This window comes from Lycorma delicatula, chromosome 4 (genome assembly GCF_047948215.1).
Source record: "Lycorma delicatula isolate Av1 chromosome 4, ASM4794821v1, whole genome shotgun sequence".
NCBI lineage: Eukaryota > Metazoa > Arthropoda > Insecta > Hemiptera > Fulgoridae > Lycorma > Lycorma delicatula.
The window spans coordinates 53,143,872-53,158,681 of record NC_134458.1 but is presented as its reverse complement, the minus strand read 5'-3'; the positions used below and the strand labels follow the sequence as shown (position 1 = coordinate 53,158,681).

General features: G+C 37.1%; 1 protein-coding gene across 1 annotated transcript in view; it reads left to right on the top strand.

Moving 5' to 3' along the window:
* The window catches only part of LOC142323396 (solute carrier family 25 member 3-like), a 32,609-nt gene that overhangs the window by 12,488 nt on the left and 5,311 nt on the right, over positions 1 to 14,810 (top strand). The window contains exon 5 of the mRNA XM_075362964.1: positions 2,182 to 2,360. Coding sequence (XP_075219079.1) covers positions 2,182 to 2,360 — 179 coding nt within the window. The remainder of the gene's footprint in view (positions 1 to 2,181; positions 2,361 to 14,810) is intronic.

Below are 14,810 nucleotides of genomic sequence, written 5' to 3'. Positions count from 1 at the left end.
AATCAACACAGAACCCTCATGTAAGAAAAACTTAAAACTATTAAACCTTATGCAATTTTAAAATTACATGTAGAGAAAATGCTTTAGTTCAAGAAGTATCTTGAATATAGAATCTGTAAAGCCTCCATGGATTAAGTTTCTTATGATAAAAGTCATAAGCAATAAAAAAAAAAAAAAATTGTACACCGAGTCATTAATATCTACAAATACTTTGCTTCTTTCTTAAGACAAAAGATTCTCTGAAAATTATTGATTGAAGGATTGAATTTTGATAACAATGAATTATTTTAAAAACACGAGTAAATTAAAGTACAGTGTAGCTGAAGAACTTTACTGTGTCAAGATAGTTTACCTAAGCTAGCTAGCTAGCTTTCTAAAAGTTAAGATAAGCAAAGAAGCTTGACATAAAGTATAAGCTAGCTAAGACAAAGGTAAAATTTTTCTAACATTCATATTAAATTAAAGTGTACCAATGTCAATTTTTAAAAACTTTTCAATGGGTAATAATCTGCGGTACAAAATAAATTTTGAATAAAGATTTTATGAGTGTGATTGGTTTGAGAATGATCAATATTCACACAAAAAAACATTAAAGTTATATTATGAATAAATACATGTCTGCTATCCTCTGGTAAATATGTACTCAATAGAGCGAGTCAAACGTAATTCCTCTGGCTTCATAAACTACCAAATAATGGGGAGGAAAATGAATTACACAGTGTAAAAATATTTTTTATTAAGAACATATTAAACATTTTGAAAATACTTTTAGATTATCACAGGTATTCGTATCATACAGAAATTTCACTTTCAATTTTGGTCCTATGTAAGATAATTTTAGCACTTTCAAACAAGTAAGTTGTACTACAACTTGTTCCAATTTTTGTTTTCTAATTATGATTGTGTTAAAATTTATCTGCCTAAAATTAAATTTTACTTCATAAATAGATTGGGAATCATTAATTGTAGATCATTAAGAGTTGTATATCCTTTTTTTTTGTAATTACAAAGACAAATGAAGGCATTTTGAAGCTAGTTTTTAACAAATGTCTAGTCTGATTCAGTTTATCATTAGAAAAGTTAAAATTTTAAATTAATTTCCCATTTCTTACCATACATCTGAAGTCTCACTTGTAACCAAAATAACACTAAATTGCATTTTGATGATAATCCTGAAAAAGCTATTGATAACTAACTACATTTAAGAAATTACTGTTCCACAATATAACAGTCTTATCAATTTATTATGACAGAGACTAGATATTAATTTCAGAGAAAAAATATTTGAACTTATTTTATTGCAAACATAATCTTGAGAGTTATCACAAGAAGTTTTCATCGATCACTAAACCTACAGATCTGTATGTGACGATGATTACATACATGTATGATCATTATCTACACCCAGATCTATATGTGTTCTATACTGTACTTGTCATGACAATAAAATTATTTTCTTGTTTATAACATTTACTTTTAAGTTTACAGTTGGGTTTATTTTCATTCATAATCAATTACACTGAATAAAAACTGAATTGTTATAGAGAAGCTTAAATCACCACAACTATAGTAAATCAACATATGCAGTCATAAATAAACAAACAAACAAAAAAATCACCAGAACACAACAAAATTTCCCAGGTTCATTACTACTTAGTATTGTTGGGGAAATAAAATTGAATCTTTTTTACAGTCACAATGTTTTCTGTTCTAAGTAATTTTGTGTATGATAAATTAAAAAGGAAAACATAAAATTATAATTTCTTAGCGTGTAAAAAGCTTAGCGAACAGAATTACATAAACTACTGTATTTTACTGCCATTGTCACCAAGGTTAAGTTACTACTCTTTTTTTTTGCCTACAACAATATGCCTCATGAAGTAAAGAAGTAATGGTCTGCATTTACAAAATATAATTAGCTTTTCCTGTTGGGTGTAATAATGAGATTATGCTAAAACTGACTGACTATCCAAAATACTCAAGTAACAAATGATTCTCTCCACTTTGTAATTCACTATATTCATGCCTGTGTAATTAAATATTAAGAAGATATAATTGACAACATATATTCTATAAACTCTATAATTTCTTCTAAGCTTTGCAAACACTGTAGTTTTGTATGTTTGAATTTCATTAATGCAATATTTAAATCTTAATGAAGAGTTAAATTTTCTTGTGCAGGTTAAAATTCAAACACAACCTGGTTTTGTTTCAACATTACGAGAAGCTATGCCTATTATGTATAAAGCAGAAGGATTAAACGGATTCTACAAAAGTTTAGTGCCTTTATGGATGAGACAGATCCCATACACGATGATGAAATTTGCTTGCTTTGAGAAAACAATTGAGCTTTTGTACAGGTAAATAATAATTTTGTTTACTAATTAAATTTATATGATCTGAGCCAAAGTGTTAAATGATTAACAACATTTATTATTTTTACTTTAAAGTTTTGAAGAAACTGTAAGTTACATCAGAAGACAGATAATGTACAACTGAGGAAATCTATAATTTACTGAGAATAATAACCTGTTATTAATGAAAAATAAATAAGTGTTGCTTGCAGGTAACATTACATTTTGATTGACACATTTTTAAAAAAATTCTGTGTCTTTTCAATGGAGCAAAATACTTACAAAACGTTTTCTCCATTGAGCAGGAGGAATTTTAATTACAATCTTTATTTATTTTTAATATATCAATTACAACATGAATCCATATAAAAAAAATACAGAAGTGATAGAAAACAATGCATTATATAAAATATAAAGCTCTTAATTAATTAATTATGCACTCACTGATATTTAATCAATTTACAATGTCGGTAAATTTAGTACCCTGCTATTGATAAAGATAATACTGTAGTTGCATATGAAAATATACTACCTACAAAGCAAAACTTTGACCATAGGCAGAAGTATCAACAATTATAATTAGAAAAAATACATTAAAATAAAAAAACTGTAATTCCCAACAACCACATTTTCTTCAGTTATCTCTCTCTCTCTCTCTCATGCGCATACACACGCACACACACACACACACACACACGCACACACACACACACACACACACACACACACACACACACACGCACACACACACACACACACACACACACACACAAACATACAAGTACACACACACACAAGTATATTAAGGTCCCATTAAAATTTATAATTGACAACTGTTTCATTTAGAGTAAATCACCTCTGTCTACAATGCTTCCACCTTATCAATTGTCAAGGAGAAAATCCACCTCCTTTAAATTAAATTTAAATTGATTCAGCTTACAGGCATTTCTTACATTACGAGGCAGAAAATTAAAGAACTTAGGTACCGCATTGGAGAAAGAAAAATTTATTGAAACAAAGTACGATAAGGCCTTGGAACTGCTCTACTTCCTCCAGAAGTCTGCCTAGTTATACAACAGATTGGGAGGAGCGGCTGCACATCCGCACGAAAATGAAGGTCATCCAGATTAATCTGAATCTCGCTAGGCTGGCAAATGACCTATTACACCCGCCCTCGACTCGGGTGGCTGCTATCCAGGGTCGAGGGGGTCGGCTTTGTGGCTTAGTGGTAGCGTATCTGTACGTGATGTCCATCTCGATAGAAACTTCGTTCGTGCGAGAGTCGGCAGCATCTTCTTATCTTCGTGCTATATGTCGCTGAATATTACGATCGAAAGATTTCAGGAGGCACTAACTGCTTTGGCCAGAGACATTCTTACGCACTGTTCTGCACTTCTGGCCGGAGACTTCAACTCCTGTTCTACGGGTTGGGGTTCTGTCAGGATGGACATCAGAGGAAGGATCCTTGCGGATACAGCTGCTACTTTGCATTTGGTTTGCCTGAACGAGGGCGGTATCAATACCTTCAGGAGAGGCGCAACTGGATCTATGGTCGATCTTACGTTTGTAAGTTCTGAACTGGCCCCGCGTTTCTGTGAGTGGAAGGTGTGGGAAGGCCTGTCTGGAAGTGATCACTAGCCTCAGTCAGTCTCAGCGGAAGTGAAGGTTACCAGACTAGTGGCCTCGTTAGAAATGGCCTGCGGCGGACTCCCTAGGAGACATATTAGAAAGGGGCGACCTCCCATCTATTGGTGTATTGGTGGATTGCCGAAAAGATACCGGGCGTGTCTAACGGCCAGAAGGAAAATGACTAGGGCTCGTTTCCCTCTCCTGAGGGATATATGTATGGCCCAATACAAGAAGGACCTTGTATCATACATTTGAGAGGCTAAACGGAAAGCATGAAATGAGGTAATTGCGGAGGTAGAGGCAGATCATACACTATATTGGTGAAAAGGAGGATGAGACCCAGGGTCCCTGCTAAGCAGGACGCTCAAGAAGTACGGGGCATAATCAATGGCCTTTTTCCGGACGGAAAAGAGATAATGACTGACGACGGGGACGATGGAGATTCCACCTCCCTTTTACACAAGAGTTAGTCCTCCCTTTTACACCAGCGGCTGGTGTTAGTCCTCAAACCGGGGAGGGACCCGGCGTTGCCCTCCTCGTACCGGCCGCTGTCCATGATAGACGCCCTAGCGAAAGTGTTGGAGCGTATTCAACGCAGAATATCCGACGTGGTGGAGAGGGTGAGCGAACTCTCCGCCAGCCAATACGGCTTCTGGAAGGGGAGGTCCGCCATTGATGCGGTGGGCGCTGTGTGCCAGGTTGTGGAGGAAGCTGTAAGGAGGAACCGAAGGGCGATGTGCGTGCTTGTCTTGACGTGAGAAATGCATTCAACTGTATTTCTCACGTTGCTATAATGAGGTTGCTAGTGGAGTGCGGGATTCTGCTGTACCACGACAGATGATCAAGTCATATCTAACTGGGCGTAGGCTTGTTTGCTGCCTGAAAGATGGAACAAAAATTGAGCGTAATCTATACATATAAATACTGCAGGGATCGGTCCTCGGACCGACTCTCTACGCGGATGACCTCGCTTTGGCAGTGGAGGTTGACACAGTTCGCGAGGCTATCGTTAAGATATGCGATGTTTATCAAGCCATCAAAGAGAGGATGGCGGGGGTGGGCCTCACGCTTGCCACTGATAAAACAGAGATGTTGGGAATTTCTTTCGCCAAGAGACGCCCGAAGATGAGACTTACTTTGACGGGAAGACGGATTGAATCCAGACCTGCGATTAAATACCTCGGGGTCTGGGTCGACACGAGGCTCCGGTTTGGAACACAGGCCATCGAGGCGGCTGCGGTGGCTACCCAACTGCGGTGGCCCGACCCAGTTGCGAAGAAGACTGCTGGCGGGAGTTGCATACGCCACGATTTTTTACGGGGCTGAATTGTGGGGGAGCGTCACTAAGTACGCGAAATATTTAGGATGACTTGAGGCTTCACAGAGGAGATGGTGTTTACGTATAATCTGCGCTTATCGTGCAGTTTTTAAGGAGGCGGCCGAGGTCTTGGCCGGCCTTTTACCTATAGACCTGCTGATTGAGCAAAGGAAGAGACTCCGGGCATTGGGATCTCTATCTCCTGCCGATAAGAGAAGAATGCTGATATTGAAGAGGAGTTGTTAGGAATCTGGCAAAGCAGGTGTGACGAGGGGACGAAAGGGCGGCGGAGCACCGAGTTTTCGGTGATATTAGAAGCTGGTACTGAAGAACTCATGGCTCGCTGGGTTACTCTTTAACGCAGTTCCTAGCGGGCCATAGAGTTTATAGAGCTTACTTGTACAGATTCTGTTTGGACCACTCGGATCTTTGTCCCACATGTGCTGAGGAGGAGACCCCTCTACATGTTTATTTTAGTTGCACACGATTTGAGAACGAACGCCAAGAGACGCTGGATGCCTTGGGCGTAGAGATCATGTTTAATCTGGAAGACACTCAGAGAATTATGATGAGAGGACCCCTTGAATGGAAGGACATAGAGGACTTTGTTAAGAAAGTGAATGACGGATTACATGGCTTGGAGAAGCTCGACAAGGAATTCGACGCTGGAAGGTTGAATTCAGTCGACAGCCGCGGGTTGAACAGACTCGCGGCTGAGCGCTTAGAGGGCCTCCCGACCGTGTGGGGATCGTCCTCGCGCAATGAGGTAGCGGGCACTCCGCATACCAGCATCTGATGGCTGTATACTTCCCCTGTTAGAGGTAATGCTCCACGAGAGGTTTCAAAAAAGGGAAGAAGAAAAAAGTTATATAATAGCTTTCACTCTTAGCTATCACTATCCCAATATTATCAGTTCTTTTGTAAAAAAATAAAAAAATAGAAGCACCTTATACGCGAGAAAAGATCTAATGGGAAACAAAGACATTTATGAATATTTATAATATACGCTGGAAAAACTTTCTTATATGATAAAATCGTTTAATGTGTATAAAAAAAACATCTCTTCAAACTCAGTATATACAAATTCCATGATAATTTGTCATCTACCATCAACCCTAAGTATTTAATAAAATTTACCGGAGGTATGACTGAACAGTCACATTGTAATTTAATATGAGCACAGTAAACATCGTGGTATATTATGGAGTTAATAAGCTGGAAGCAGACGATAAAGTAAAAATTAGATATTTGGTTTTTAAAGCATTAAGAGCTAATTTATTGGCATAAAACCATAAGTCTAAATTATCCAGGAACCGATGAAATAACAACAAAAAATAACAGAGCTCCACAGAGACACATCCATTCACTTTGACATCTCACTGATAACTTCGTAACTTTCCTGTTAATTGGGAGAATTTTCTATAACTGAAAGTGTAAGCACGGTTTTTGGAATTCTAAGAAGTATGCATTATATTAAGTTCAACAGCACAATCACTAGCTCAAGCTATTATTTTGATTTTAATTTCATTTATCTCTTTTTTATTTTACTAACATTAAGTTTTTATAATTTTATTTTACTTGTATTAAATTTATTTTAACCATCTTAAATTTTTAACATTTTATTATTTATGTAAGTAATCAAAGTTACAAAAAGTATTATATTTACAATACTATATAACTATTTACTTTAATATGCATAAATTCATTGAGGAGACATGAATTCTACATTATTACGTATTATTTTATGAAAAAGATCAGTATTATTATTTAATTTTCTGATACATTAATTAATGCAAGCAGTTATCCTGTCAGGAAAATGTATCATAATGCACTAAATATAATTTAAAAAAAAAACTGTGATTGATGATAGGGAATAAAATGAATTTACTAGGGGCCAGAGTAAGAAGTGTAAGGAATGTTAAATCCGTGGCAACAGCACAGTTGAAAAGGCAGTAAATTTAAAAATGCTGTCTGTAAAAAGAAAAGATCAAAATTTCTATACTAGTATTGAAAATGTCATGAGAATCACCATCTCATCTGTTATTGTGTGCTGCTATTTGAATAATCAACAACTTACGGTTAGTTCCTGCAAAATGTTCATACACAATTCCTACTTTCATAATATGTGCATCGTTGACATTTGGCTGTTTAAAACATTAAAAAAAATTACTTTAAAAATAAATCATTCAGTTAAATCCTATTCTCTGATAAACTGTTCAGTTTATGCCTATTTCAAGGACAGTACTGAACGGTTTGTTTTTAAGGTGCCGCATAAGTTGTTAGCTTATGCGCTTCATCCTTTTGTTATTACATCATTATCTTAAAAATTTTTGTAGATTGAATTCATAAGGAAAGTTTATGAAAAATAGAAAATTTTAAGTTAAGTATAACTTTTTTTTGAAAATGCAGCATTACAGAAATTGGGAAATCGATAACCAAATTTATCCAATACGACTGACATAATTAAAACAAAAATATATAGATTATAAAATTAACGTTACATAAATACATTAATTTACATAAAGGAAAAGAGATAAGGAAGCGAGATAAAATTTTTATATTAAAAAATAAAAATTATAAAAAACTAATTATTAAAAAAATGACATATCACCGAACTACTTATTTAAACAGAAATAGTAGTAAAGTTTAACAACTGCAATATCATACACAACGAATATTAAAATCATTTTCAGAATACATTGGTTCTTGAAATGTAAGTAAATTTTTATCATTTTATTGTAAGACATTTACATGGATAGGTTGAAAAACAATCTAAAAAAGAATAAAAAAAAAGGGTGATGATAGTACCAATGAGAACACGTTTTGAATTTAATTTTAAAGGTGTGATAATTAAAATTTAACTGAATATGAGATTTCTGCTAACAATACTGTGGAAAAAAATAAGAAAATTGTATCATAAAGTGGAAATGCTTAATGATATTAAAAATATATTGACCAACATTAACAGAAAAACTAAATTATTACAAAAATATATACCTCTATGGTTTTAGAAAGTTCTACCACATTCTATAACCATATTCTCTCATAAAAAATGATGAAAAAAGTGCTTTTAAAGATAGGTCTTTTTCTTTTTTTCTTTTTCCTGTTTAGCCTCCGGTCACTACCGTTTAGATAATACTTGAGAGGATGAATGAGGATGATATGTATGAGTGTAAATGAAGTTTAGTCTTGTACATTCTCAGTTCGACCGTTCCTGAGATGTGTGGTTAATTGAAACCCAACCACCAAAGAACACCGGTATCCACGATCTAGTATTCAAATCCGTGTAAAAATAACTGGCTTTACTAGGACTTAAACGCTGGAACTCTCGACTTCCAAATCAGCTGATTTGGGAAGACGCGTTCACCACTAGACCAACCCGGTGGGTTTTTAAAGATAGGTCTGGAAATGTTTTGTTTTCAAGTTATGGCTAGCAAAATATTTTTCTGATCTAAAGGTCAAATAATGCTATCTTACGTGAAAAATTGAAAAAAAAAAAATGGGCCCCAGGACAATATTTCCAGTGGTTTTTGAAAAAAATTTCTGTAAAATCTAAAAACTTGTAGTCGAAAAGGCTTGTTGTAATTTACCAATAACCAAATATAATTTGTAGAGAATTTAATTTTAAGAAAATTCATGTTTACCTTGGCTGTTCGTTTCTGGTAACTCGATTTTAGACGGACACCCGGCGTGAAGCTACGGACAGTTTGCTTTAAGGCGTTCGTTAGATGCTAGCAGTAGTAGCGCGTGCACATTTCATTCCGTAACTGGGTTCGTGCTGTCAACGTCGTGCTTGTACAGTCAGCACAAGAAGTGAGACGCAAATAACCGTGTAATTGTGTTTATATTGTGTATTTTATTACATAAATGTATTCTATTAATATCAAATTTTAGATATAACCCCTAAATAATCTATCATACTCCATAAAACTCTTCGTCGTAGTCAAGCTAGAGAAATAGTGGCAAATATACGTATATGAGTTTAGGAAGAAAGAAGCAGAAGTCGGAATATATGTAATAGATGTAAACAAAGTTCGTGAACGCGTGTCCGCAATCCACTGGTATTTCAAAACAATCCATTAGTAGAATAATAAAAGAGTCAAAAGAAGTTGATGAAAACAAAAATACATCTTTTAGTACTCCAGGTAAAAAAAACAACGTAGCAAAACGAATAACGGACATCGACGACTTCAACAAATGCGTAATCAGACGTACAGTACCTCATTTTTACGTTTAACAAAAGATTGTACACACTTTAAGAAAAATCTGTTACCAGTTTTAGAATTTATTAATTTTCAGGGAGGGAAAAAAGTCTTAATAAAATTTTGAAAGAGCTAGGATTTAATTGGGTAAAACCAAAAAATAACCGTAAAATGTTAATTGAAACACACGACATGCACTTAAAGTGCATACAAACTTAACTATTTTAAAACGATACCGCCGAGAAAACTGGTTTAAAACGGATTGGAATGCAATTAAATCCGTCCTTAAAAACACAAAATATTAAATAAGACAAAAATTGAAAAATTAGACCCGTCACTTAAAATTAACCTTAAAAAACACGCCCGATAGAATCATCCAGCAGCAAGGGACACTGTCCAGGTTCTGCGATCCGTAGGGAGAATCTATAAACTCCCGCCAACTTTGCATTCCATTCTGCCGAGAAAATAGACCTATTATTTACACTGACGAGACTTACATTCATAATAACCACACCGAACCAAAAAACTGGCATGACAACTCACCTGAATGTTTTACTGCTCCTATATTAAAGGGCCAGAGATTAATTATAATCCATGCAGAGAGTATAAATGGTTTTTTCCAAATGCATCGTTAGTACATAAATCAAATCAGACAACCGGTGATTATCATGATATGAATTTTGATAATTATGAACGGTTGTTAAAAGAAAACTTAATTCTAAATTTACCACCTAAAAGTGTTTTTGTGGTGGATAATGCTTATTTTCATAATAAAGCTTCTACATTATCGTGTACAAAAGCTGTAATGAAAGAATATTTGACAAAAATGAAAATACCATTTTGACAAGGCATGTTGAAAAATGGATCGTATGAATTAGTACAACTTCATATACCGAGACATAAGACATTTCAAATAGATAGGTTGCTGGCAGAAAAAGGGCACACCACGCTGAGTGTCGCCGTACCACCCCGAGCTGAACTCATTGAATTAATTTAGTCCGATTTAAAATTTTGGGTTGGAAGCAGAGATGTTACTTTCAACACTAATGACGCGGCTCGTTTATGCGAAAAAAAGTTAAGAATAATATTTAAAAAACAATGGGAATCGAAGTGTAATCATGTCATAACAATTGAAAATGATTATATACAAGCAGAAGGCCTCCTAGATAAAGTAATTGACAGTTTGTGTGAATTTACTAGAGGATAGTGATTATGAATCCGACACTACTAATTCACAGAATGAAATGAACAGATGTCGAGAGTTGAAATGATCACTAACAGCGACTGATCGAAGTAAGTTCTATTCGTTCTATAAAAATGGGCTGCTCATGAAATTATCAATTTTTAAATTACTATACACCACAACATTGTGTAACATTAAACCGTTAAATTTAATTAATCATTTTACTGTTGTACGGTATGTAAAGCTTTGGTCTCCTATACGTCAAAGTTCTGTTGTTGCATTGAGCTTTTTTTAGCTATCGTTGGATCTAGTGGTTGAGTGTGTACCGCCACTACTGTTGAAAAATTGGTTATTTTACAGTTTTTGCAACATCCGCATAACAAATTTGCATTTTAACAAGTCTCATCATTTGTATTTTTTGTGGACTCGTATCTGGGTCTGATTTACACGTGCACCCGCCTCATCGAGTGCTCTTTAAAACTATTTGTTCAGGTTGTAAAGGTGCATGGCGAAGGAATGGCAACGACTGTTGATTTGTTTATGCCCTTGGGTATGTGACTGTAATATGTGGTATTGTATGATTGCTTACTTAGCCAAGTTCTTGCACAGCCTATCCAACAGCGGCTAACAGGTGCGAGAGACAGGAGGATTTATAGGCCTCCGGCTGTCCGTGGCTCGCTACTGACAGTTGTCACATTTGTGGGTTCGCCCATTTCAGTTAGTAGATAGCGAGCTTCGTTAGATTTTTATTTCTTCAGTAGGCAATGTTGGAAGGCAAATCTAAGAAGCAATCCAAGCCCAAGCGGGTTAGGGTTGTTGAGGTCGCTGAGGTAAGAACTGACGATTCGTCAGCCTTCTCGGTGATGAAGAAAGTCAGGCAGGGACTTCCACCCGAGTAAAGGAAGATGTTGTGGCTGATTTTCTGAAATGAAAAGGTAAGCCTGGTAGTTGTATGCCTTTGATGAGGGTTTTTAGTGGGCAGTTTGAGCAGTTGATGGCCTTTCTGGAGAATTCCAGAAGTTCCTCAGCTAGTGCAAGGTCAAAATTGACCCCACAATTAAAAGCTTTTATGTCTGCATTGGCAGAAGAATACGAGGCGTTGGCTTCTAAGCCAGTCCAGGTAAAGGAAGTGGTGGTTAACGAGACTCTTCCTTTGCCAGTTACTGAGCCTTCTAAGGCCCAGCGGAAACTCTATGCAGATGTCATCAAGGATAAGCGAAAGGCCAGTTTGTCTCGAAAGTAACCAGAGGTTCTATTCATTAAAATGAAAGATGAACATACCAAGACTAGTAAAGAGATCAGAGACGAATTTCAAGTCGTTCTTCGATCAAAGAGGTCGAACCTGAGAATTCGAAGCATAAGAGAAACTAAGAAGGAGCTTGTTGTGATGATTGATAACAAGGAAACAGTAAAAATTATATCGGACTCGTTAAAGGTTGAGAAAAGCGACATGAGAGCCGATCGAAAAAGAAAGAGACGTCCGAGAATGGTAATTTACGACATTGACCGGGGTCTAGCTAAGGATGGGGTGATGTCTCTCATTAGAGAGCAGAACAACCAGTTATACGAGGCTACATTTAAGTCCGAGTGTTGGTTTTTATTTAAAACGGATAGGCGTAATGTAGAGCGCTACCACGGGTTGCTTGAGGTGAGTCCTTCATTGTTGGAGACCTTCCGCGCTAAAGGGAGGCTTGTTCATCGATTTTGCTTCTGGCAGAGTTAAGGAGTCCGTCGATGTTCAGCGGTGTTGTTGGTATAGTACAGGGCTAAGTTCTGTGATCTACCGGTTATCTGTGCCCACTGCTGTGAGGAAGGACATAAGGGAGAGGACTGTCCCAAAAGGGCTGATCCTCCATCGTGTATAAATTATAAAAGGTTGAGGAAATATGACAAGTACTCTGTAGATAGCAAGGAGTGTGGATCATATTTAAAGCTGTCAAGATGAATTTTAATTCTCTTGATGGTTAGTTTCGGTCATTAGAATGCGAAAGGTGCTTATATTATTCAAATCGAGATAGAAGTAGCGGCCTTATCGTAAGCTAGATGTTGTTTTGTTGTAGTATCTGTATATTACATCTGGTGATCTGCCGGGTTTTGCGGATGGAAGCGATTTTATTGTTATTCTGACAGCATGTCCGCTGTTTTGTGCAGAAGAGAAATAAGTTGTGTCTTCTCGCGGCAGCTCTCTAACAATAATCATGTTGTTGTTAAGGTTGATATACGGAACTCTATATATTGTAAATTCTTATTTTCAGTATCGGAACCCTGCTGAACGTCAACTTGAAGTCTGGGACGAAATTCTTCAGTTTTCAAAGCATAGTTCTATTGTTTTTGGTGCTGATGTTAATGATAAATCTCTTATGTGGCTATACCGATGGTGAAGCGTTGAAGATTTTGTCGTCCAAAATAACTTTAGAGGTTTTTAATTTTTTGGTGAGCTGCCAACATACGCTGGTATGAAGACAGTAGGAGGAAATTTGCCGGCACCAATATTGATATCGCGGTGGGAAGATACATTCCCGCATGTGTTTATGTTAGGTTTTCGATGATTGCTCTAGCGACCATCGCCTTATTGTCTTCGAGATCATTGGTGGCCTGAGTGATGGTTATAGATGTAATTTCCCAATTCAGCAGGGGCGTTTTCTGCGCAGGAAAGCCAACTGGCGGAGGTTTGTCACAGTTGTTTCGGCTAAGCTCCGTGTTTGGACATCACAATCCGGTAGGGGAAGATACACTACCCCCGCCGTTCCTAGCCCTGATGGGCTTTGACGGGAGTCGTCTTTCGCCCTCTAACTTTTACATCTCATAGTAATAAGCCAGGACTCGTTGGGATGCCACTGGTGTAAATGTCTTGATTGACATTTACATTAGTCATTTATAAACTCAGCTTTTGCCTTCGCTGCAGGCCTCATCCGGACATCTTGAATGTTCTACATCATTGCCCTTTGAACTAGCTAACCGAGTTCGCGGAAGCACGAACCTCGTGCTTGGTTTTAAATTTTATAGAGCCAATTCGCGTGTAAATGTCTCATAAATTCTAGGCAATTGAATAATAACATACCACCAAAAATTTTATTCGCGACAACGAAATTTATTCCTAGTTCCCTTAGTGAACTCAACTTCAGTTCATACCCCTGACTTGGTTTCATTATGGACTCCGGTCTGATCTACTAGGGAGAGGTGGACTACCCTACGCCCACTCAGCTCCACCGCAGAGTCCCGCGTGATATTTACTTTCAATTACTACTATCTTCGAGATTCCGCCACACGTCACGGCTGCATGGGAGTCCATGCCCTCGTGTCTTGGACAGGGGTCTTGATCTTGAGAACCTGGCAGGTCGGTTATCGGTGGCTTTCATTGATGCCGCTGAGCGTTCCATTCCCCGCCACTCGGGTCGGGTGAGGGGGGCTCCTTGGTGGACGCGAGAACTTACTGAGCTGAAGTCATCTGTTCCCCATTTACGGAGGTCCTCTCAAACTGAAAGTGATCCCAAGCGGCAAGCAGATTTGGATTCGAGGTAAAGGATCTCAAATGTTGTTATTATCACAAGGTAAGGCAGTCCAAACATAATTCTTGGCGTTCCTTTGTTCAGGAACAAGGTAACAAAGACTCGTGGTGTGTTGTTTATCGAGTGTTAGGGCATAAACGAAAGAAGAACATTCTATTGTCCGCTCTCTCGATCAGGTAAGGAGTGATCTCGGATAAAACTGAGATCCTATTTACTTTGTTAGATGATCTTTTGCCCGACGATGATTTAGCTGTAGAAACTACTTATCATCGTCGTGTTCGAAACGATGTTGCATCTCATCGCGTGGATGTTTTTTCTTCAGACGTTACCGAGACGGAGGTGAGTGAGATAATCTGTAGCTTTGGCAGAGGTAAAACTCCTGGCTTTGGTGGAATAACGGTGAAGGTCCTTGTTCATTCAGTGAACGTTAATGTGGGAATATTCACTAAAGTATTTAACAAAATGTTATTTGCGGGCTATTTTCCAATTTGTTGGAAAAGGGGAATATTTAAACTGTTGTTTAAGGGTGATAGCAAAGATCCCAGTAGTTCCTCATATCGGTCTTTTACGTTATTGCCTGTTATTGGTAAGGTCTTCGAGAAGATAGTATATCTT